A 21,885-nucleotide genomic window follows, 5' to 3' on the forward strand; every position below is an offset into this window, starting at 1 on the left:
TAACCTCCCTATTTGCCTTTCTGCTATCGAACTTGCAATTCTCTCAGCCATTTCTCTGGCACGAGATAGAGATAGTGACACACCATATTGCACTGGCAGGGATAAAGAAGCAAGTGGGGCCATTTAATCTCCTCATAGCTGCAGAGGCAGCAGAGCTACCCAATACTGCAGGACACGAATGGGCTCAAGGAGAAAACTCCAAGGCAGATGGGCATCCCCAAAATCTTAGTCCTTCACACCCAGGCTTGTTCTGGGGGAAGAAACCCTCCAGCTATCCAGCTTGCAGAACTTTCTCAGGCCACGGACGGTGATGCTCTGCAATCCGTGCTACGGGCAGGAGAGGGAACAGTGGGAATGTTACCTCAGAGATGAGGGCCCACACCAGCCTCCGCGCCAGCATCACTGTGATGAACGCCGCCAGGTGGTAGTCAATGAGGTGAAAATTCTGAAGGAGGAAAGAAAAACGGTCTTCACCAGGGAAAGGGACTCCGAAACCACCCAGCTGGGGTGGGACTAGAAAGCTGGCTGCTGAGAGTGCATTAGGACCTTGTGTAAGCATTCCCCAAAGCTCTCTTATCCTGGAGGAGGGGTAAACATCGGTAACACAGGAATGTCTCCAGAAGCAAGATCTTCCCCACGTGGAGGTTCTTTACCATGAAGAGATTTCCACTCAAAACAAAACAAACCCACCCTTCAGGCAGGTGTTTTGGGGGTCAAAGGGATATCTAGGACCAGGATATCCTACTACGGAGAACAGCTTGCAAGTTCTCCTGGGAAAAGCCACTGAGCAACCAGAGCAAGGGCAGCCTAAATGGAGTCCAGAGTGAGCCCACCAGTTCATTTTAGCTCTTGGTCTCAGAGATGGTCTGTAGCGACCAGTGCTCCCTGTTAATCAAGTTGATCTGAGAAACGTCAGCTTCACAGGCCATAAATCTGTATTAGAAGTTTAATGTTGGCTCTGGCAGCATCAAGTCAGGTACAGCTCTTGGACCCCTTATGATTTTTCAGTGAAGCCACTGAATGTGTTCGGGGTAGAGCCGTTCGCAGACACTGAATACTGCTGTTTGGGACTTCAAGGACATTTTGGGTAAAAAAGAATTCTTGACATCTGATGGGAACAAACAAATAACTATTAAAACCTTCCAGGTAGGGAGCCTAAAACAGAATGTTTTTTCTTCAAAGCAAGCTGTGTCCAGCATCACGTAGCTGAACTGGAACCTGGTAACTGGAACACCAGCACCGCCTGTCGGTGCAGCTAACTAAGGAACCGCCTCAGGCTTCCAAGCAGCACGGACACAGCATAAAGTGAAGGACCCCCTCAGAAGCTAGCTTCACTCAGATGAGTTTGCTGACTCAGGTCACTGCCAGGTTGCGCAGCTTATTGGGGCAGGAAGAAGACTGAAACTGAGGAGACTGGGAGCTTTACATAAGCTGAGGATCTGACCCCCTCCCCAACCCCTGGGCTGCTGACCTGCTGTGAGATGCTAATGAAAACTTGCATCATCTCCCTTCTCTCGGCTCCGTTGTTTCCACTGGGAAAGGGCACCCACAGCAGGAGAGAGCAGACTCCTGGAGTCTCAACTCCATTTCAAACCCTAGGGGCTAGCACAAAAAATTTCCACTGAAGGAGTCCTGCTGACACCCCTCTCCCACCTTTTACATATTTTCTCCCCTGTAAAAATGGGGGTGACATGGCCCTGACTGATGGGGGTGCATGTGAACTTCCCTTCACGCCCTTAATGTCAAATGCCTTGTGATTCCTGGACTGAAGCAGCATGAAAAGCAGCTGTGTAATGAAAAAGCATGAGGGATGGCATTCGCTGGGGAACTCACCAGTGAGGTGCAGGAAGCAGGGTGATTGTATGGGTACCACCAGACAGTCTTGTAGATGTTGATGTACTGAATGAAGAGGGCTACCAGTAGGTAGATGAAGAACAGGAATTCAAAGAGAAGGCTCCCATCCAACGGCAGTTCAGGTATCCGACAGTGACGTACAGGCTCCGGAGTAATCAGCGCTGTGATCGGAGGCGCGGAGAGGCTGATGGCACTACCATTCCTGAAGCAGACAGGTATCACTCACTTGGTAAACATTCTACATCATCTCGATCATTTTCCAGGACAGCGAGTGCTTGAGGTTGTGAATTTGGGACTGGGCATTGCTAGCGGAGAGATGGCAGCAGTCTTGCATTCACGTTTCTGGCACAAGACCGGTGGTGAGCTTCATAGGCTTCTTAGCTCAGACAAAACCCTCACCCAGCATTTTCTCTAGACAACAGACCGGTCTGCTAGAGGTGCTGTGATGCGTCCAGCAATATTTCAGTAAACTTGTAGATGGAGGAACAAAGGTACAGAGTGAGGGAGCAACTCCAAGCAAAAATCAATGAGGGACTCTGTGCCAGACCAAGAGCTTAATGTTGGCTCCTGCCACCCATCACTAGGACATTACAGTGGCACCCAGCCTCCTTCTCCAGTACTGCAAAGTGTCCATTGTCTTTCTGACCACAGTTCCTCTCGTAAAAAGAGGGGTAACTAAAAACGGAACAGAGGAGTTCAGCCACTTCCTAGAGGCTCCCCTCCCAAGTGTTTTCACCCTTCCTTCTTTCCTAGCCTTCAGAAGAGGCTAGGACAACTAAAAGCGCCAGCAGACTGAACTGATGGAGGAAGTTCAGGCATAAACTATGCTGTGTCTGACTGAAACCAGGATTAAGCGACACTTCCCCAGGACCCTGGGGCACTGACTCCGTGGTCTCAATAGTGACTTGTTCCTCAAGAATCTAAAACTGTGCCATCCATCCATCCGTCCCAGGCAGAGAAATCTTCAAAGGCCAAAGCTAAATGGCTTGGATCTCTCTACTCTGTAAGGATGCACGTATACCAAGTAGATGAGGGCCTCAACATGCAGCAAATAACTTCTCTAGTCTGCTAACTCCTGTGTGAACAGAAGTCATGCTGGGCCCTTTTAGTCTTTATGTGAAATGTGGAGATCTATATGTCACCACGTGTTCCTTTTTCAGCCCCCAGCTTCCCCAGAAAACGGGGATGAGCTTTGACAACTGTGAGGATTAGTTTCATCTGCAGCCAGCAGGGCTTAAGCAGAATACAGGCATACTCCTGCCCTGCCCTTCTACCACGCAGGAGGGGGACTCACAGCTGAGCTCCGACATGTCACACTAACTCCCTGTGGCACTGCAGGCAAGCGAACAAGAGACAAGGACTCATCATTTGCTAGGACTCACTGCTCTGGGAACTGCTGCAGAGAAAGACAAACGGAGCACTGTGCAATCTCCATCCCTGGCTGTTGTGGCGGCGGTGAAGGGTGGCTAAGACCACTTCCACAGTCCTCCCCATGGGGCTGATCTTAACGCATGAAGCCAAGAGAGGGGCCGCAGAGGTAAGCATGCGCCACAGCAGAGCTGAGAAGAGAAGCTGGAAGAGGTTTGTCATGCAGGGCATGTTCCCCCTGGCATGGGCCATCTCTTAATACTACAGCAGAGGGCTCGAGGTTCCCATCTCCCAGTTCCTTGCTTTAACCACAAAGCTGCACTCCTGCCCGGAGTTCAGAGTGGATCAAGGCTCCCAGCTTTTAGCGCTATCCCAGCCACGGGTGTCTCAACAAACCTGCTGTTGTCCTTACCTGTTTCTCAAACCGGTACCGTTTCCGCAGCTCCCACCAACCAGCGTCTGGAGAGAAGGCAAAGCTGAACGGCTTAGCTGCTGCCGGCTGGGTCCCCTCCTTCCACCGGGCATGACCAGGAACCAATCCACTTCCAGTGCCTCCAGCAGGCTGTGCCCCAAGATCCAGAAAATGATCCCGAAGCCTTCCCAAGTCTGCAAAGGAGGCAGGAACATCACTTAAGCTGCAAACTGCTGGTCACCTAGTTCACACCCCAGCCAAGTAAGTTCACGCAAAAGGAAGCCACTCTCATACACTCTGAGCCCTGTGGGACACCCATCACCACCCTAAAACACTGTGCCATTTCAATGACACCGGATCAGTGTCTGCTTGCATACACAGCACAGACACCACTGAGACTGTGTCTTTAAAAAGTTGCTGTTTAAATTAGCCATCAGTGACTGCTACCACTTCCTGTTGGCTGGAAAGTGCCACCGAGCATCTCCAGTGCTGGAGACCACAAAACTGCGTGCCTCATTTCAAAAGCAAGCCTGGGAAAAGCCCCCTCCCTGTTCTGCTGCAAGAAGCTACTAGAGATTCGCAGGGCTTTTTAACCACCCAACACATCACTTGACAGGGTCTGATGCTGGTAGGTTATTTGGACCTGCCTCTGCCAGGGCTCTGAACAGACAGACTGGTCTCCATGAAGTTAATTGCATGGTTCAGCTCCCTTCCCGTGCCAAGAAATCCCAACTGACACGACAGCAGGAGGTCCATTTTAAAGTGGTTCTAGTTAGCAGAGTAGTGCTGCAAAACACACATGCTGGGGCACATCCAAAGAAGAGCAACAAAGCTGGTGAAGGGTCCAGAGAACAAGTCCTGTGAGGAGCAGCTGAGGGAACTGGGGGTGTTTAGCCTGGACAAAAGGAGGCTCCAGGGAGACCTTACCGCTCTCTACAACTACCTGAGAAGAGGCTGTCTCTTCTGCCAAGTAACAAGCAACAGGACAAAAGGAAATGCCCTCAGGTGGTGCCAGGGGAGGTTTAGATTGGGTATTAGGAAAAAATTTTTCACTGAAAGGGACGGGAACAGCCTGCCCAGGGAAGTGGTTGAGTCACCGTCCCTGGAGGTATTCAAAAGACTGTAGACGTGGCGCTTCTTCAAAAGACTCTAGACGTGGCGCTTTGGGACGTGGTGCAGTGGTGGACTTGGCAGTGCAAGATTTACAGTTGGACTCAATGATTTTAAAGGTCTTTTCCAACCTAAATGGTTCTATGTATACAAGTACTTCAAAGGCACATATAAGCAATCACGTATCCCAGCCCTCAAAAATATTAATAATAATTAAAACCTGAATCTATAAATATTTCTTTATTTTAAATGACACATTTTAAACCAAGCAGTTCCTTAAAATGACCTGCTATGAGACAGGCTGGGCAACTCAGAATATCAGTAACAAAGGTAGATTCTCTGGCACAGACTTTTATCACTCCCCATATGATTTTGCTTTTCTTTCACGGGTCTCCCACATAACACTGCAAGGATTTCGGCAGTCAGGTACGTTTCTGATGGCTAGCAGACATAAAAGAGCAAGGTGTTGGGTTGGAGTGTGAATCTGGAAGTCATTCCAAGCGCACATGCTGTACAGAACCAAGACAGTTGAGAGGGCATCTTGCTACAAGGACTCTGGTGTATCTGCATGTCTGGAGACTAATCAGATGCCTTTTCAGCAAAATACCATAGCCAAAACCAACCCAGGGTCCAAAAAACACCTCCACCTTCTGGGAAACTCTGGATCTAGCTTTGAAATTTACAGATGGAACCTATTGCCTATTTACAATTCAGTTATCACCTCCTTTAAAATCCTGAGAAATCACAGCTGGTAGAAATGCCAGGAAGTTTGTTCATGAGTCACATCACTGTCACCATGAACACAGCATGCAGAACTATTCTAAAAAAACCCTCAAAGAATCATCCTTTGTATTAAAATTTCCCATCCTTCATCTATATTCCAATAACCAACTCTCAAAATTTCAACAAAAATCAGGATGCTTCAAAAGGGAAATGCTCTCTACATACCCACATGAAGGTCACTAGCACAAAAAAGAAAAAAAAAGTAAAGCAGAGATCCTGGAGAGTAAAAAAAGGGAAGAAAAAAAAAAAAAAGAGTTGTGAAATTGCATGAAAGGAGAGAGCAAACACTGGGCAATTTGGGCTTGGAGGAAAATAATGTGCTTTGGCAGACTTCAAAATTCTCATTATAATTCTAACACCACCACAACAGAAAACTGAAGCCTTCCTTACCTTTCTAGTCAAGACTCTAAAGCTTTCAGAGAACTTTCTCTGGGATGTTCTAGAGTTTTATTTGGGAATATTTATATTTCAAGAATTAAACAGAAGAAAATTCTCCTGAATGCACAAGATGAGCAGGGGCAGCAACAGACAATGCAGAATTCACTTAGGGCATCCAGACACTTCACATAAGCAGCTAAGGTGAAAAAAATAATGAGAAAAACCTCTAAAAGGAGCAACTTTGAAAGCTATTTTAAGCCAAATTAAACTATTACAGGGACTGTGGAAGCTAAAACAATTGTTCTGATTCAACCTACAGGACGTTTGTGATAACGGATGCAATATGTTGGTGGTCTAATTAGCAGTATTAACAGTGGAAGGTACTTTATGCCACAGTCAGTAATTCATGTAAATAATTTAACAGCTTTCATTAGTATTATCCCATTAGTATGCTTCGCATGCTCGCTAATATAGACACTTGGACACTGAGTAATTGCATTTCCACCCTCTGGTTTTGCAAACCAGTAAAATGCAGGTTTCTACCAGTACAAAAGAATGCCTGTGGAAAGGAGCCCTCCTTAATGTCAGCGCACCATATTTTAAATGCACTTGAATAAGCCCTTTCACAGCGATCCATGAATGTATAGACCGGGCAGTTCCTCAAGCCAAAAGCTTTAAATAAAACTTTATGTCACTGGAGTCTGATCAAATTAGGCAGGTGTCTGTTAGAGCAAAATCTGCCTAAGAACCCCTCCTTTTTTGTTGTTGTTTGCTTTTGTTTTATAAAACTAGCCACGCAAAACTGAAGCTCCCCCGATAAAGTTAAACGAAGCAGTGAGATTACAGATCAGTTTGACTAAGTCTGGTTTTTTTGGCTTTGAACCAATCAACAGCCCTCCTTTTTGAGACAGACAGACATGGGAAAAAGCTTTTTTATTTATTTATTTTCAATTAATAAAGGCATGACTCAACTGTGAAAAATATGCTCACAAGAAAAAAAAGTGCCCATGACCCTTCACTCCAACAGGTAAGATTCCTGTGTGCATCCAAGTCATATTAAGTATTAATAACGAGCCCACGGAGCGAGCTGGGAGTCTACCAGGCCCCTTTCTCTATTTGCAGAGTCCCCACCCCATCGGCAATCTTATTTTAAACAGAGTCACAGGCACAGAAAGTGAGTCATGGAAGATAAAAGCTTTTCCTGACAAGACTCTTCAGTCCATTAATGTGAGTCCACATTGTTATTCCCAGTTCACCTGTATTTTCCATCAAAAATAAGTCACATATTTGTATTCCCTTCATCCTCAACATCCCCAAAACAGAAACCGCCTGGCTTCCAAGATCTCCTCTCTCAGGCAGATGCGGGCATCGTAAAAACACGCAAGGGAATGGATATGGGTACAGACAGCTCTTGGGTGCTAGAGAGGGACCACACTCTTCCTCTGGGACAGAGACAAAACCTTCAGCTTTACAACCTACATGGTCACAAAAAGATCCAGGACTGTAAGGGATCAGACCTTCTGATTTCCAATTCTTGCTTTTAGGACTTCAGAAAGCATTTGGGTATTTTGTTTCTCTGCACCAACACTCCTCCTCCCTATCAGCTCCCCAGCTCTCCTGACTGAGGCAGGACCAAGCAGGCAAGAACCACAGCTGTGAGCAAGGCTTTAGTGATGGGCAGCTTAGGCAGCCAAACCATCCGCCAGCTGAGAGGTGAAGCAGCATGCAGTCCTGTCCTGCTCCCCAGGGACCATCGCTCAGAATCATGTTCCTGCATCAGCAGCTGCCCAAACAGCTCTCAGAAGAGACAAACCAGGACAGTCAGTGACTCATCAGAATGAAAAGTCTGCCTGGTTCCCCATCTCTTTGCTGGAAATGCTACAATGCTCAGCCAGTTATTTTGATGGCATTACAGTTGTTTGTTTTTTTTAATTGGAGAAAACTCCGAGCCTCCAGTCCTCTTGGGAAGCTCACTGCACTGAGGCATGAGAACTCTGAGAGCTTGGAAAACGTTCAAGAGGCTCTCCTTCGCTCCATAAGTCCTACAACCGGCTACTCTTAAGAGCAGAAAGGGAAATGTGGCCATCCCCACTTGCAGCAACATGGGCTGAGAAGACCACAAGTCTCTCACTGCAACTCTACATCTTGATCAAAGCAGCCGCCTTCCTGCTGAGTAAGCATGCGACGTCTTGGGGTGAAGCAACACGCCTCTGTGGCCGTTAGCAAAGGAGTTCTGCCTGCCTCCTCCTCAGCAACACAAAAGCTCTCAGCATCGTCTGGCTTGCTAGCAAGACTTTCCATTCAAGGTGACTGTGCTTTATGGCTACGCAGGATGGAAACACACCTGCCACCCCCGTGACACAACTGCAAAGCGCTGACGTGAAGCACAGGGTACTACCAGCGCTGAGAAAACACCATCGACATTTCCAGCCCCTCTGGGTACTAGTGGTAACGCCCCGAACCATCGCTAGCATCAAGCGTGGGACAAAAGGATGAAGGAACTGGGAATGGTGCAGGGAAAATGCAAGCCAAGGAGCACGGAAGCAGCAGTGCCAGAAGCAGTCCCGCAGCGCCACGGGAAACCACACTGCCCATCTCCAGAGCGCTCCTACATCCAGGCATCTGGGAATTCCTCCTCCCACTGCAGCAGCAACCTGTCCCCTTGCTGTCAGGAGCATTGGCTTCTAGGTCATCTTCCTTCAAAAAGGAACATATATCCTGGAACTGGACTGTCTGGATAAGCTCCAAGGCACGAGCTCCCAGACCACAAAGGCCAGGGTCCATTTAAGACCTGGACAGTTTCCCCTGGCCTGAGTGAAAGGTTCTGTCCCCAGGGCTGCCAGGGCACAGCAAGCACCTGCACAGCTTCTGTTACCACCCCACAGGTGACAACAACTCACTGTGTCCCAGACAGTGGTTTATTTACAAAACTTTGTTTGCAAGGCTGCAAAAGACAGTTACTAGCCCCTGGTGAAATCGTTTCTGTAAGGATGGGAGGAGGAAAAGAGTAGGATTCTCTAACCTTTAGAAATAAATATATGCTGTAACAGTTGAGACTTTCAGCTGGCAGACAAACAGCTCTTTCTCCTCTTCCTCCCTCCGTCCCCCATCAGTCTCTGAAAGCGAAACAAGCTATGTAAAAAGGTCTCTCGGTTACTAATGTCCTCACTTCAAGCCACTGTAGCTGGTCAACCTAATCTCAAACTCGTATTTCTCCAGCAGTCCTAATCATAATTCACAAATTATCAGCAAATCCACCTTATAGTCAAGTTTTCTTTTCAACTGCTGTGACTCCCAGTTACTATGGCTTATTTTTTTTTCCTTTTAGTGTGAGACCTATTTATTTATTTAAGTAAAAACATTTGGACAGCTGGAAAAACTGAACCACAAAGCTGGTAACCCATTCACCCGACATCATCATCATCATAATAATATATACAAAAAAAACCCCACAATCCAAAAAATCAAGAAGAGAGCCTAGAAAAGCGATGGCTGCACCCGTGCCTGGGTGATGAGGCCACCTTATCAGCACCCTCACATCTGCCACACCGAGAGCTGACAAGCTGCAGAAGTTCTGTGGAAGCCCTGACTTGGTTGGGGAATCAAAAGAGCGTTTGGTTGTTGCGAGGGAGGAAACAACCAACAGGTTATCAGCTGGAAAGCTAAATATTTGGCTTGCACAGAGCTCCCCCAGCACTAAAGTCAACACAACCTTTCAACTCAGGCTGGCTCCACAGGCGCACACCCACCACCTGGCCCAGCACTTGGCCCCAGCCCCGCGCCGGCAGGCAAAGCTGGTTAGGAGGGAGGTCTCCCAAGTCAGCACATTTTCCAAGTCCTCATGCCATACGGAGCGACAGATCAAGAAGGAGATTCAGCACGGAGAGGGCCAGAAAGCCCCCTGAAGCACAGCCCAGGGTCGGGCGAAAAGGCCAAGAGCCAGGTGGTGAATCACCACTGTCAGGTGATGCACCAGCGAGATTAATTTTTGCTCAGTGACTAAGAACCAAGAACCTCCTCTGTAATAACGAAACCAACCCAGGAACACCAGCTCAGCGTAGGCTTTTCTGCTACAGCACAACTCCGGCTGAAGAGGCTCCATCTATCAGTCCTTGACACACATGCCAAACCAAAGGGTGAAAGTAGCAAGAGACAGGCAAGAATTCAGGAACGGCATCTACATCCTATGACTCGGGCATCTTCAGTGAGGAAGGCTAAAACTAAGCAGACAGATAAGTGGGGAAAATAAAAGTTCTAGCTAAAGACAAGGTGAAGGCAGCACTTGCCATCTGTAGCTGCCACAGTACTTCAAATACCCACAGACAAAAATGGGAGCAGGAGAGAAAACTTCTCCAGGAAAAGCCTCTCCGGGTTGAAGTGCAGTAAGCTCAACTCAGCTCATTTTGCAGATGTGCTCTTTAAAGACGGGGCACAGATTTAAGTTCTTAATATCAAGAAGATTATCCAATAGACTGAAAAAGCAATTTTAAAAAATGGAGAGGGATTTCCAAACCAAATCCTACACATTCCTTAAAAATCCCCTCAAAGACCTTACTTCAGGGGGTGTGACGAAGAGATTTCCAGAGGTATGCAGGCGATGTGGTCCTCTTCAGAACACAGATGAGTTCAAGTCTTTGTGAATTGGAGGAAAGAAGATACACATACTAAGCGCTCTTAATGAACCTCTGGCGACTACAAGAACAAAGCCACGATTCCTGGACTACTAAATAATACCGCATAACCATGTAATTACCTTTGCAACTAACTGCTGCGGGAGGTCAGAACAAACAGCTTAATAAGACTTTAATGAACGACTATAATAATTTTATGAAAGAATTGAAATTATGTTTAAAAAAAAATATTAAAAAAACCCCAACCCACAACGTAAGATCCTCAGGGCTCAGCAGCTACAAGTGGCCGACACTCTCCCCCAAGACAACAGCGTCGCACAGTTTGCAATACAGTAACATTTTCTTTGGCTTCTTCCGATGTATACAGCGACGCTCACAGCCCAATACTGGATCTGGGAATAAAGAAAGCATTGGCTGGTCCTCGTGTGAGAACAAGACAGAAGTGCAAAGCTGAGCTTTTCCAGCAGCAGAGGGAAATGCAGGCCCGACCAGCTGGGTCATGCTCTATTTTGGTCCTACAGTTCCCATCCTGCTAAATCGTGTGGGGAAAGGGACAGCGAGTCTGGCCTCATCCAGAGCAAGAGGCTCCAACTAAAGAGCTGGTGGGAATTACCAAGCTTGACATCCAGTTCTCAAAGATGACCTCCGCTGTTGTTTGAAAGCTCGGGAGAGTTTCAGCTCCAGATCCAAACCAGGATTTGGGTATGTGACAACACAGAAAGTTTTAAGCTCCAACTCCACCTGCCTGTTACCGACAGAAACAAAAGTTCCGTTTAGAAGGGGCCTGTGGTTGGGAAGTAACACTCCATCACTAGGACAATGTGCATCAGCAGACACAACACTGGCAAAGCTACCGAAGCTGGCTGTTCAAACAGTTTGTCAACGTGCACTGCCAAGAACGTCTTGCACCAAAGCCCTTCAGTAAACACTGCGCACAGGCATGGCACTGCTAAAACACAGCCACCGATCGCCCTCCGTTACACCGTGCCGTGCGACTGCGAAAGGAAGGGAATTTTGGCTATGGCCACTGAAATTTTCTTTTCCAACTTATAAGGACAAATGCACAGCAAAATAGATCACTGCTGAGAGCAGCTGCGAGGTAGAAAAGATGCTCTTGCCTTAAGAGCCCATCTTGTAATTTTCAACCGAGCAAGCCACCAAAACACGTGTTCTGCTCCCAACTCAAACACATACACATGCTCTAATGGCCTGAGTACAGGTCTGCAAGCCAGGAACTCTTGGTTTTTAATCTCTCTTCAACTGACTTCCAGGGAAGTTTGTTACTGATTTTCCTGATTTAGACCTCAATTTCCTTATCCCAAACAGGATAAACTGTTTGGCAAGTGTTTCTCTTGCCAGGGGTCTCTGTACATAGTATTGAATATTTTTTGCAGTATTATTTTAGTGTTTTAGAGACTGCAATTATTTTAGTGCTTTTAAAACAAACAGAAGCAGCTTTCCCGCTGTTTTTGTTCCTCTGCCAATCCCTACGGTTAATTTAATGGAGATCAGCCATGATGAAAAATCATGGGGAGTCACTAGGTGTTTTCTATTTTGTCCTCACATAGCTAAAAATAAGGCAGGCATCTGCCATCTGTAGCAATGAGTTTGAAAGCATGGAGTAGAACACAAGGAAGAAACACTTACTCAAGCCTTACTCCCAGGTCATTGCGCTGGGATTCGTATCGGAAGGTATCAGTGCGACTGTGATTTGCATACCCCTGACACCATGGAAAAGCAGAATTATTGCAGGGGACTCTAAATAAATTGTAATTTGCACAAACCATAAATTTGCATTAAAATATAAAACACAGAGGAGAATACATCAATTCCCCTCTACTTGCCTCTTAAATAAGAGGTACAGGTAATCTGCAAGTTCCCCCGCGCAAAACGGTACGAGTCCTCAATTCAACTTGCATTATTCTGGCAGGTGGCACTCAGAACTTCATACCACCATTTACAGAGCAACTAATCTAGCAGGTCAGGAAAATGCAGTAGGATACGTTAATCCCTGGTATAATTAATTATACCAAGACTAATTTAGCTGTCCAAACCTGCACACACGCTCCCTTATAAGCATGTCTGGGCCACACCGAGAATTTTGCTTTAACCCAACCATTTCAAACGCCCAGCATACATGGCTGCCGTTGCACCACGTTAGCCATCATGGCTTTTCTGACTCGCTTGCATAATACTCACTCCCATCTGAAGACTCCGTTTGCAACACGTTCAGTCCAAAAAGTAAAAAAAAAAAACAAAAAAAAAACCTAGAAATGACTCTCCACTGACTACACCCCACAAAGAATGGCAGGAAGTCTTTCAGGAGAATTTGTGACAGCTCACGAGTGATTTGGCCAAGTCATACAGCTAACAGAGATTTACCTCCAATTTTTAAAAATCCACCCTCTAAAAGCTGTACCGCTTACCCAACTGTGGTACGGTTAGAAATAAATGAACAAAAGTTCCCATCAGCACAAGAGACCTGCTGCGGTGAGGTGAACAAAGAGGAGCGAGCTAACTTCACGGCACCGTCCATTACCAGGGCAGGCCAAACCGCAGCCAGAGAGCGGATTAAGGAGATGGCAGAGGAGAAGGGATCACTGAAGGAAGAGGAACGTGGATGTCGCAATTTCCTCTCTTCCTTATGGTTTCTTGTGCATAGGTTAGCACCGCAGTACGGTCAAACTGCATCAGTTCTCCAACTGGATGGCAGTGCGAGAAGGAAAATTGGGCCTCAAAAAGGAAAATACGTATAACAGAATATCACACTGCAAAATGAACTATGACAGATCAAGTAATACTGAAGCCTAAAGATCCCAAGCATTTAAGCAGATTCTGCAAGCCAAATTCAACCCTCCTCTGTATTTCTCAGTCCATAAACAACGCAGGACATAAAATTTCACAATGGACAAACAAAAGAATGGTCAGAAATCAGTAATACTTTAAAGAATAAATGTTCTACTATTAGACAAATTCATCCAAACCTCCAACTGATTTTCAACAGTGCTAAAAACCACATACATCTTCCTATTGATAAAATATCTCTTCTTTAAATCCAGAGCATGCATCCAGCCCCTCCAACTCAAGAGTTTTACATCCATAAACTAAAACTAAACCACACATTTATAACTGCCAGAAGAAAACTTCTTTCCAGGATTTCATGATACTGAGGCACAGGGGGAGCACAGAGACTGAGAGGTAGGACCGTCTCAGAATCAGTACTATCTTGTTGCTTTGCACCACATCCACCTTTAGGAGCTGGAACTCTACAGAGTCAGACCGAGTGACCCGACTGGCTTCTGAACTGTATGCTCATGGACATTGGAAGTCACCTTAACACACATTTCTAGCATATATGTTCTTGCTGTATTCTCAAACATCCAAATTTGATGCCTGCAGAAGAAAAAAAATGTTAGTTTTTTATCCAGATATCCAGGCTCCAGTTGCCCAAATTAACATGCAATGCAGACACCTGCAGAGAAAGATTTATGTTCAGTGCTGCTCAATGTGAAAAAGAGCAGAAAGGTGTGGGGTTTCACCACCCCCCCTTCAAATACTACATACATAGATTCTGTCTCTAAAATTTGAGACCAAAAAGCAGTGTCTGAAGAAAGCATAGACAAAAAAGTGATTAGGCCTGTCTGCTTTTGAGTAATACATAACAACATAACTGTATTGGCGATGTTACATCAGCACAAATATTGCTCATACAGGCAGGCTGCTATGACGAGAATAGCTTTATCTCCTTAGCTACAACAGGATGCCATTAGCGTCTCTGTAAAAAGAATAATTCAGCAAGGTGCTAACCTGTACATTACAAGAAGTTTTCAAAAGAATTCACCTTCTTACAAGCAGAATAAAAATGTACTCTGCAAAAGTAGGAAGCGAAATGTTTATCCCCATTTTACAGTCAGAAAGACTTTTAAAAAAGTAAAGTAAAAAATAAAAATGAAACGCCTACCTTTTTGAAATTATCAACGATTTCAGATGCTCAGGTTGAGACAATACAGATACCTCCATCAGCAGGAGTGTGGACAGCCAGACCTTCTGAAAATCAGGTCTCAAATGCCTGCAAGTCACTAGGTCAGCCACGAGATAGCCAAGGAATGAGCCGTACAGGAGACACGCGGATCTTCCACAGTCTTGAGATGAGGAGTGTGCATCACGGTGGACACAGGTAACTGTGTCACCGATACTACCTGAGCTCTTCTGTCATTTCAAGTAAGTGAAACCTGGACAGCATTCCCACCCTCCGTGCTGGTTTGCGCTGCAAAACCCAAGTCAGAGATGCTCAAGAACAGAAACAAGAAGCAGCTGCATCTACACCTGAAGAACTTCCAGTCCGACAAGGGACTACAAGGCATGTGAAGTTTCAGCACAACTCCCAGAGAGGTCAGCATTGCCTGGCTACCACCTCCGCGCCAGCGGGCCCAGGATTTATCAGCAAAGCATCATCCGATCGCGATACCCAGCGATACCCAGCGCCTCGAGGAGCGGCTGGAAGGAGAAATGGGTGTCAGAAACAAAGCCACTGCCACCCCAGGAGTGCCAGGAGGTGAGCAAGGGGGCAGGCTCCGGGTTACAGGGCTGGTGCCCTGCTCTGCAGCCAGCACCCTGTGAAACTGGAGCCAAGCCGTTCCAGCCCTGCCCCTGTACTACTGCATCCCCCTCAGAAAACATCCTCTGAGCACAGCGAGTTAACAGACCTGAGTTGGTTACAAAAGCGACGACGCGTCATGTCCAAGAACTTTGTGACTGACCACTTTGTAACACAGACATCTCCTTCCTGCACTTACGGCCCCAAAAGATGCCAGTGACAACGAGGGGCCTGTTACAAGGGAAAAGCATGCACGAGAGTGACCATCAACTGCAAAGCGGCTTCTGTTTCCGCTGCACGGTCATGTCAGAATGATGCTGGAGTAGCGAAGGAGCTACCTCACGTAATACGGAAAATTACCGGCCTGTGCTGCCCTGCGTAAGGCAGGGTGAGCGATACGCTGCTTTTTAGTGGTACAAGAGGGAACAGCGACGTGCGCCCACATCCATCCTGGAAACGGTACCTGGTGGTGGGTGAGGTGTGCCCGGAGTTACAGCGCATTGCCTCAGCTTCCACAGGCCGGTGGAAGGACGTTGTAGGACTGGTTACAGCGTTTGAAAACCTCAAAGCGAACCCACCCGCGTCCCCAGCCCGACCTGCCCGCGTTTAACCCTCAGCCTTCCCCGCACGGCGGGCTGCGGGCAGCGCGCGGGGGCCCTGCGCCGCCCTGGCACACGGGGACACGCCGAAAGCGAGAAGCCGGGGAGCAGGTGCCGTAACGCACCGGCAGGACCGACACAAAGCCCAGGAGCCAGCACACACACGCACGCACACACACGGAGTGCGGGGGCCCGGCCCGCACCGCCGCGGCACGGTCCCGCCCGGCCCGGCTGCGCCCCTCGCCCCCCCGGGCCCCGCGGGGGCCGGTACTCACACATCCACGCGCGGGCGGCGGCGCGGCTCGGACATCAGCCGGCAGCGGGGTCCCCGGCCCGGCGGCGAGCCCCGGCCCCCGCAGCCCCCCGGCCCGCCGGCGGGGGGCGAGGCTGCGGCGGCGGGTGCCCGCGGAGCGCGGCTCGTCCCGCCGGGCAGACCCCCGGCCCGGCGCCCCGCGGCGCGGCAGGAGGCAGAGCGGGCGGCCGCGGCGGGAGGGGAAGGGCCGGGAAGAGGCGGCTGGCCCAGCCTCGGCGCCCCGGCGCGGCCCTGCACACCGCCGGCTGCCGCCGCCGCAGCTGCCCGGGAGACGTGGCAGTGAGAGCTGATGCTCTCATCACAGGGCGACAGGCGGCGGCGGCAGCAGCCACCGCGGCGGCCGCGGCCCCGGCCGGCCCAGGGAGGGACGGGCGCTGCGGGGCGGGGCGGGCCGGCCGCGCCGCCATCTTGGTGGTGGCAGCAGCAGGGGCGGCGGGGCCGGGGCGGCGGGGGGTGCGGAGCCCCACGGCACGGCACGGCACGGCACGGCACGGCACGGCACGGCACGGCACGGCACGGCACGGCACGGCACGGCACGGCACGGCACGGCACGGCACGGCACGGCACGGCGCCTCCAGGGGGAGATGCTCCGTCCCTTATCCGCGCCCCGTTGCACCGGGAACGCTTTTGTCGCTCTAGTCACGATAATAAATCCAGAACGCGCCACGTTTTGCATCGTGAGACACCCCCCAAAAAATTAATGAAATAATCATAACCAACAGCTTCATTACAGCCAGCAGCTCTGCTTATCCCGCGAGTGAGCACCAACAGCTGGAGCCTCGACGCGCCCCGCTGGGCCCCGGGCCAGGGTCCGGTCCCCGCCTGCGCCCCCCGTCAGCCCGCGGAGCCGGGGGGAGCGGGCGGTGGGGCCGGGACACCGGGCACTGGCTGCAGCAGCCGCCGAGCGGCAGCAAACCATCACGGGCTGGCCACCAAGCCAAGCCAAGGCTTTCCTGAGCGCCCTTCCCAAAGGGGCATCTTTCTTTCGAGTGACTTCTGGGACAGCTTGTAGGTGCCAGCCCAAAGCTGGGGAGATATAGCGGTGAAAATCGCTTTATTTATTTATTTATTAGCTTTATTATATTTATTATAAACAAAATAATTATTTATTAGCTTTCACAATCGCAACAAGAAAGCTCTCCCAGGGAGCGAGAGGAAATACTGGAGGAAAGAAAGAACCTGGTGCGTGAGCAGTAGGCAATCCTGCGTGGGGACGCACCACTTAAAAGTACCCTGAGAACCGGGCGGCTGCGATACATGGGACAGAGCTGGCCTCACCAACCCTCTCCACCGTTCTGTTTCAAACCAGTGCTCTGGAAAGGGGTCTGGTAAAGTCTCTGTGGCTTATCAGGGTGGTTGGGCTTGTTTCTGATACAGGATTCTCCCTCCTCATTCCCTGCCAACAGCTCAGGGTCTGTGCCTTCACTTTCCTTCCTTCAGCCTCAGCAGCATCTTCAGATAATTGTCATGTCTACGAACTGGACCGCAGCTGCCACACTCCGAACAGACCCACGTGTGCCTCGGCTTTGCTCATCCCTCCCCCTGTAGCCACAGCAATGACCAGTGACAGCCCAGCTGGACCAGCAGACCGTGGCCATAGCCCTGTGTGGAACTCTGTGATACACACCTTGTACCAGGGAATCTGCCAAAACCTTCTATTATTCTGGATCAGCTGGGAAAAAACCCTCAAACCAAGCTGTGAAATTTTTCAAAAAGTACATTGTTCTTAACCTCAGTGCAGGTGTGTTTAAGGCCTGAGGCCCCTGCTCCAAGAGAAAGCTGCTCTTTGTGTAAAATATGCCCAGGAGATCTTGGCTGATGGAGCCGCGCAGCAGGGCACAGTGAGGCAGGAGACAGGTCTGTGCTAATTCAACAGGGGTGAAATTCCTTCTCAGCGGCAAATCTGAACACCAGTTCAAGCCTGGATACGTGCAGAAGAATCTTACAGCTCGTGTGCATTTTGACTTACAGAAGTAACTGTGTTATTTGTAAAAGTTAGGCTAACAACCTGACAACTTTGGATATTTTAAGGTTTGCATACCCTCCACTCTAGCATACTACTTATTAATGGTTATGCTCTACAGAATTCAATGAAATGCTATGGAGACTTGGGTGCCTCATCTTTTCCTTTCTCATTCTCACACGGAAACAGCATGAGCCCAGAACAATTGCGGAGTGACCATTTATTCCCATCGATTCTGGATAATGCTTTTTCAGGAATATTTTGCGTTTATCTGCCTGGGTCCTTGTGGCCAATCTATGGTGTGTTGTAGTTTTATCACTGAATTCATCAAAGAGCTGTGTGAACGTTTGGGTCCTTGGTCTCCTCATATTTGCAAGGAAACTGTAATACGAACCAGCCTAAGGAAGCTAGTACTGAGGAACAAGGAGCAGCTCAGGCAGAATGGGAAAGATGAGACCGTCCTTGTTACATTTTGCGAAATGCCCCTAGTGCGCTAGCTGACCCTTGCATGGGGCTTTATTACGTGAAACACTGGATTACATGCGTGAGGAGCCCAGGAAAGTAGAGGCACCCATGTTCAAAAAGACCCTTCCTCTCTGATTAAATGTGTAACTGCTGCAGGGACTTTGACAAAACAGTCAACCTGAATCACGCGCCACCACGTCTTTCCCCACCAGACAGCACCCCAGCAAACACTAACGGTGTAAAACTTCTTACACTCTCAGCCAGCAGCACACTTGATTTTGCCTGTCTTTACCTCTGTTCCTGTTTTCTCCTAACTCTCATTTCCTTTCTGGTATTTCAGGTTAATGCCCTTTTCACCTGCTTCTCACTTCTGCCATGCTTCACGTCCGTTTTCTGCTGTCCTTTAGAAGACCTAAACCCTTTTGCTTTGCCACTCACTCTCCCTCCCTCCTGTTTCAGATCCCTTTCCAATCTTACTGATTTAACTCCTTTCTTTTTAATTTTATCAAACATCCCCTCTACCCTTTTACTCCAGGGTATTGCCCCACAATCTGTGGGACATAAATAGGTGTGACCCTGAACAGTTCTGTAAATTTACCCTGGATAACAAGTGTTATTCAACTCAAGAGTCAAAGCCTTACCTTGACAAAGCAAAGACATAACTTTGGTCTTGTGTATGCGTATGTGGTGAAAATTTATGAAATTGATTACTGCTTATGGAAAAGTCTTTGTCTTTAATTAGGGATTGCATAACTTGGACAGGGAGCTCAAGAACAACTTTAATAAGCAGGTGGTGTTTGTCCTGAGCCCCCTGAACAAGCAACATATGAGCAGGACCATCCAGACAATAAATATTGTGCCGGTAACCCCACACTTGGGCATCTGGCCAACGTCCCTGGCGTGTGTGAACCTTACCAATCATGAGATAGCGCACGTCTGCACTTCGCCTAAACTTAAAAGTTTACTTACACTAGGTGTGTAAACTAGTTTTGTTTGTCATCGAGTATAAAGGCAGGCAAGCACTGGGACTGGGCCAGAAGCCTCACCTACAGGTGGGTGCACCGTGTAGGAATTTTCCCGATTACTGAGAGACTCCTGGTACCAGCTGCAACGGGTCTTCCCAGCCGAAGCGTGGGCCTGGATGATATTAAGGTGGTGATTGGTGATGTATCTTTTCCTGTTTCTGTAATGTTTTGCAGTAATAATTTGATGCTTCACTCCAATTGCTCTTTTATCATATTGTACATAATAACGAGCGCTGTTTCCTTTTATGATATTGCATGCTATTTTCCTCTATTATATCGTAATATAATAAACAGCATTTTTTATTATATTTGATTTGGAATTCATTTTTGCTTAGCATCCAGTCACTCAGCAAAACAGCATATCCAGATGGGGCTGGGTACCACTAACAGCATAGCTGCAACAACATGAAATTCAGCGCGAACCAATTGCTTGAATGTCCATCAGTTGCTGGAATAACTTTTGAAGCCCAGTCTAAACTCCTTGCTACTGACACCACACTGTTATCAGCACCTGACCCACATTAAAATGAGCTCTGCTTTGCTGACTTGCACAACGGTGACAGTATGCAATTACCTCCAGAGCATATTTCCATAGATGTTATTGTGTGCCGCAGAATGTTTACTTAGTGTGTACTAGGACTGGGCTCCTCGTGTTGAAAGAGGGTGTAGCTGAGTAAGGCAGTAAAACCAGGAGCACAGAACTCTGGATTTAACACAGCTATATTAACACTTACAGAAAATACTAGTGTCATGGGGATCGTGAGTCACTGATGTCTAAACACCTGAGGCGGACCTTCATGTGGCCACACAGGCAGCAGTTGGATTTTGTGTGCAAAACACCACCTGGGAAGTCAAATCTCCCTTCTGACGGTTCCTCTGTATCACAGCTGCATGCAGGAAAGGGTCACTGCTGTTGCTCACCTCCTGAGGCCACACTGCATCAGGCAAACAGCTTCCATCCAAAAGATTTCTCAGGTAAAAGGGCTGTGGTTAAACTGTGAGACTGAAGAACAGAGACGAAGAGAAAGGCTGCTTTCACACTTGCTGCAGGGGAAGGTGTTCAATGTGGACTTTGTATCCACGCCCAAGAAAGCAGTGCTTCCAAACAGCTTCTGCAAGTCATGTTATGGAACAATTTTAGTTCAGATCACCAAAGTCCATGTGAATAGGAAACTAACCCACAGGGCTTTAAAATCTACTCCTGCTCAGCAAATAGTAACGCTAACAGAAACAGACGCAAATGACCCATGTTCTGATTGCTCAGAATTTTTGCTATTTCTGTGGTGCTGCATTGAGGTAAAACTACATGCAGGATCACTTCATTGGTAATTTTTTAGTAGCACTAAGAACCTGCTGGTATGGATTTGATTTCTGAGGGAAACCGTTTATGCTGTGCTAAGGACACTGATGAAGCATCAGGTTTTCTGTCTGCAATCACACCCTCTTCCCAGACAGGGAAAAAAAAATGTCTGTTCCTCACCTCAGCATGCCATCTGTGCGTCCTCCAAACTGGAGATGTAGAATTCCACTGAAATACCTGCTACCAAGTTTACAGGTAATTATTTATTGGATGGCATTACTTCCATTCAAAGATTTCAAAAATACCATTTTACACTTTGAAAACCTTGAGTCACCGGGACAGTTGGGAAAACCTAGCTTCTACTACATTTGCATGTGGCGTGTGGCCCAATGATGCATGGCTCATATTCTGGGTAGCTTACGTTCAGTCCTTGCCATATTCTACAGGTGAGATTAAAATCAACAGTGAAAGACCAGGATAACCTGAATTACTGAGGTAGGGGGAAATGTAAGGTTTTGTGTAATAAAAGATTAAAGACAGATCACTGAAGGAGACCTCAAACTCAGGACCCTTCTCAATACCAATATCGACTCCGTTCCCATGGGAGAGGGTTTTAGTTTTTGGAACAAACATAACATCTAGTCCAGAGGGAAGAAGCCTGTTTAAAGAAAGTTTGACAAATGTTAAACTTGCCTGATAAGAACACTTGTGGAAGAAAACACAGAGGAGAACTTGTATAAAAGCGTAGCCATAGAAGTGCTTATATCAGATTACCACAGCATTCCATGGGCTATAAATTGAATTAATTGCTGTTCTCAGCGTATTTATTTCCCACATCTCTCATGATGCCTTCACTGCAATAGCCCGTTTCCCACACATCCTTTATACCTCTGTATGTAACACAGTATCCCTGACACCTCCAAGTCCACACAGCACTTGGAGATGCTCTGCACACCCCAGTTTGCTTCTAGCATCTTCACACATACCTTTGGCCATCTCCTCTCCCCTTCCCTATCCTGCGAGACCCTCACCATAGTAGTTTTAGGTCTCATCGTTTGCTTACCTATCTTTGTTGGTCTGCAGACGA

General features: G+C 47.9%; 1 protein-coding gene across 5 annotated transcripts in view; it reads right to left on the reverse strand.

The window, feature by feature from the left end:
* TMEM39A (transmembrane protein 39A) overlaps positions 1–21,885 on the reverse strand; it is a 28,109-nt gene that overhangs the window by 4,703 nt on the left and 1,521 nt on the right. Inside the window, exons 1-5 of one of the 5 annotated variants that reach the window (XM_040594510.1) lie at positions 14,498–15,794; positions 5,055–13,929; positions 3,635–3,828; positions 1,834–2,056; positions 362–445 (exon numbers count right to left, since the gene is read on the reverse strand). In XM_040594510.1, the coding sequence (XP_040450444.1) occupies positions 362–445; positions 1,834–2,056; positions 3,635–3,747 (420 nt within the window). In that variant the 5' untranslated portion in view covers positions 3,748–3,828; positions 5,055–13,929; positions 14,498–15,794. Of the gene's footprint in view, positions 1–361; positions 446–1,833; positions 2,057–3,634; positions 4,513–5,054; positions 15,795–16,007; positions 16,102–21,885 lie in introns of those variants that run through there. The other 4 variants (XM_040594508.1, XM_040594509.1, XM_040594511.1 and 1 more) reach the window with 4 other exon arrangements.

This window comes from Falco naumanni, chromosome 5 (assembly GCF_017639655.2).
Source record: "Falco naumanni isolate bFalNau1 chromosome 5, bFalNau1.pat, whole genome shotgun sequence".
Lineage (NCBI taxonomy): Eukaryota > Metazoa > Chordata > Aves > Falconiformes > Falconidae > Falco > Falco naumanni.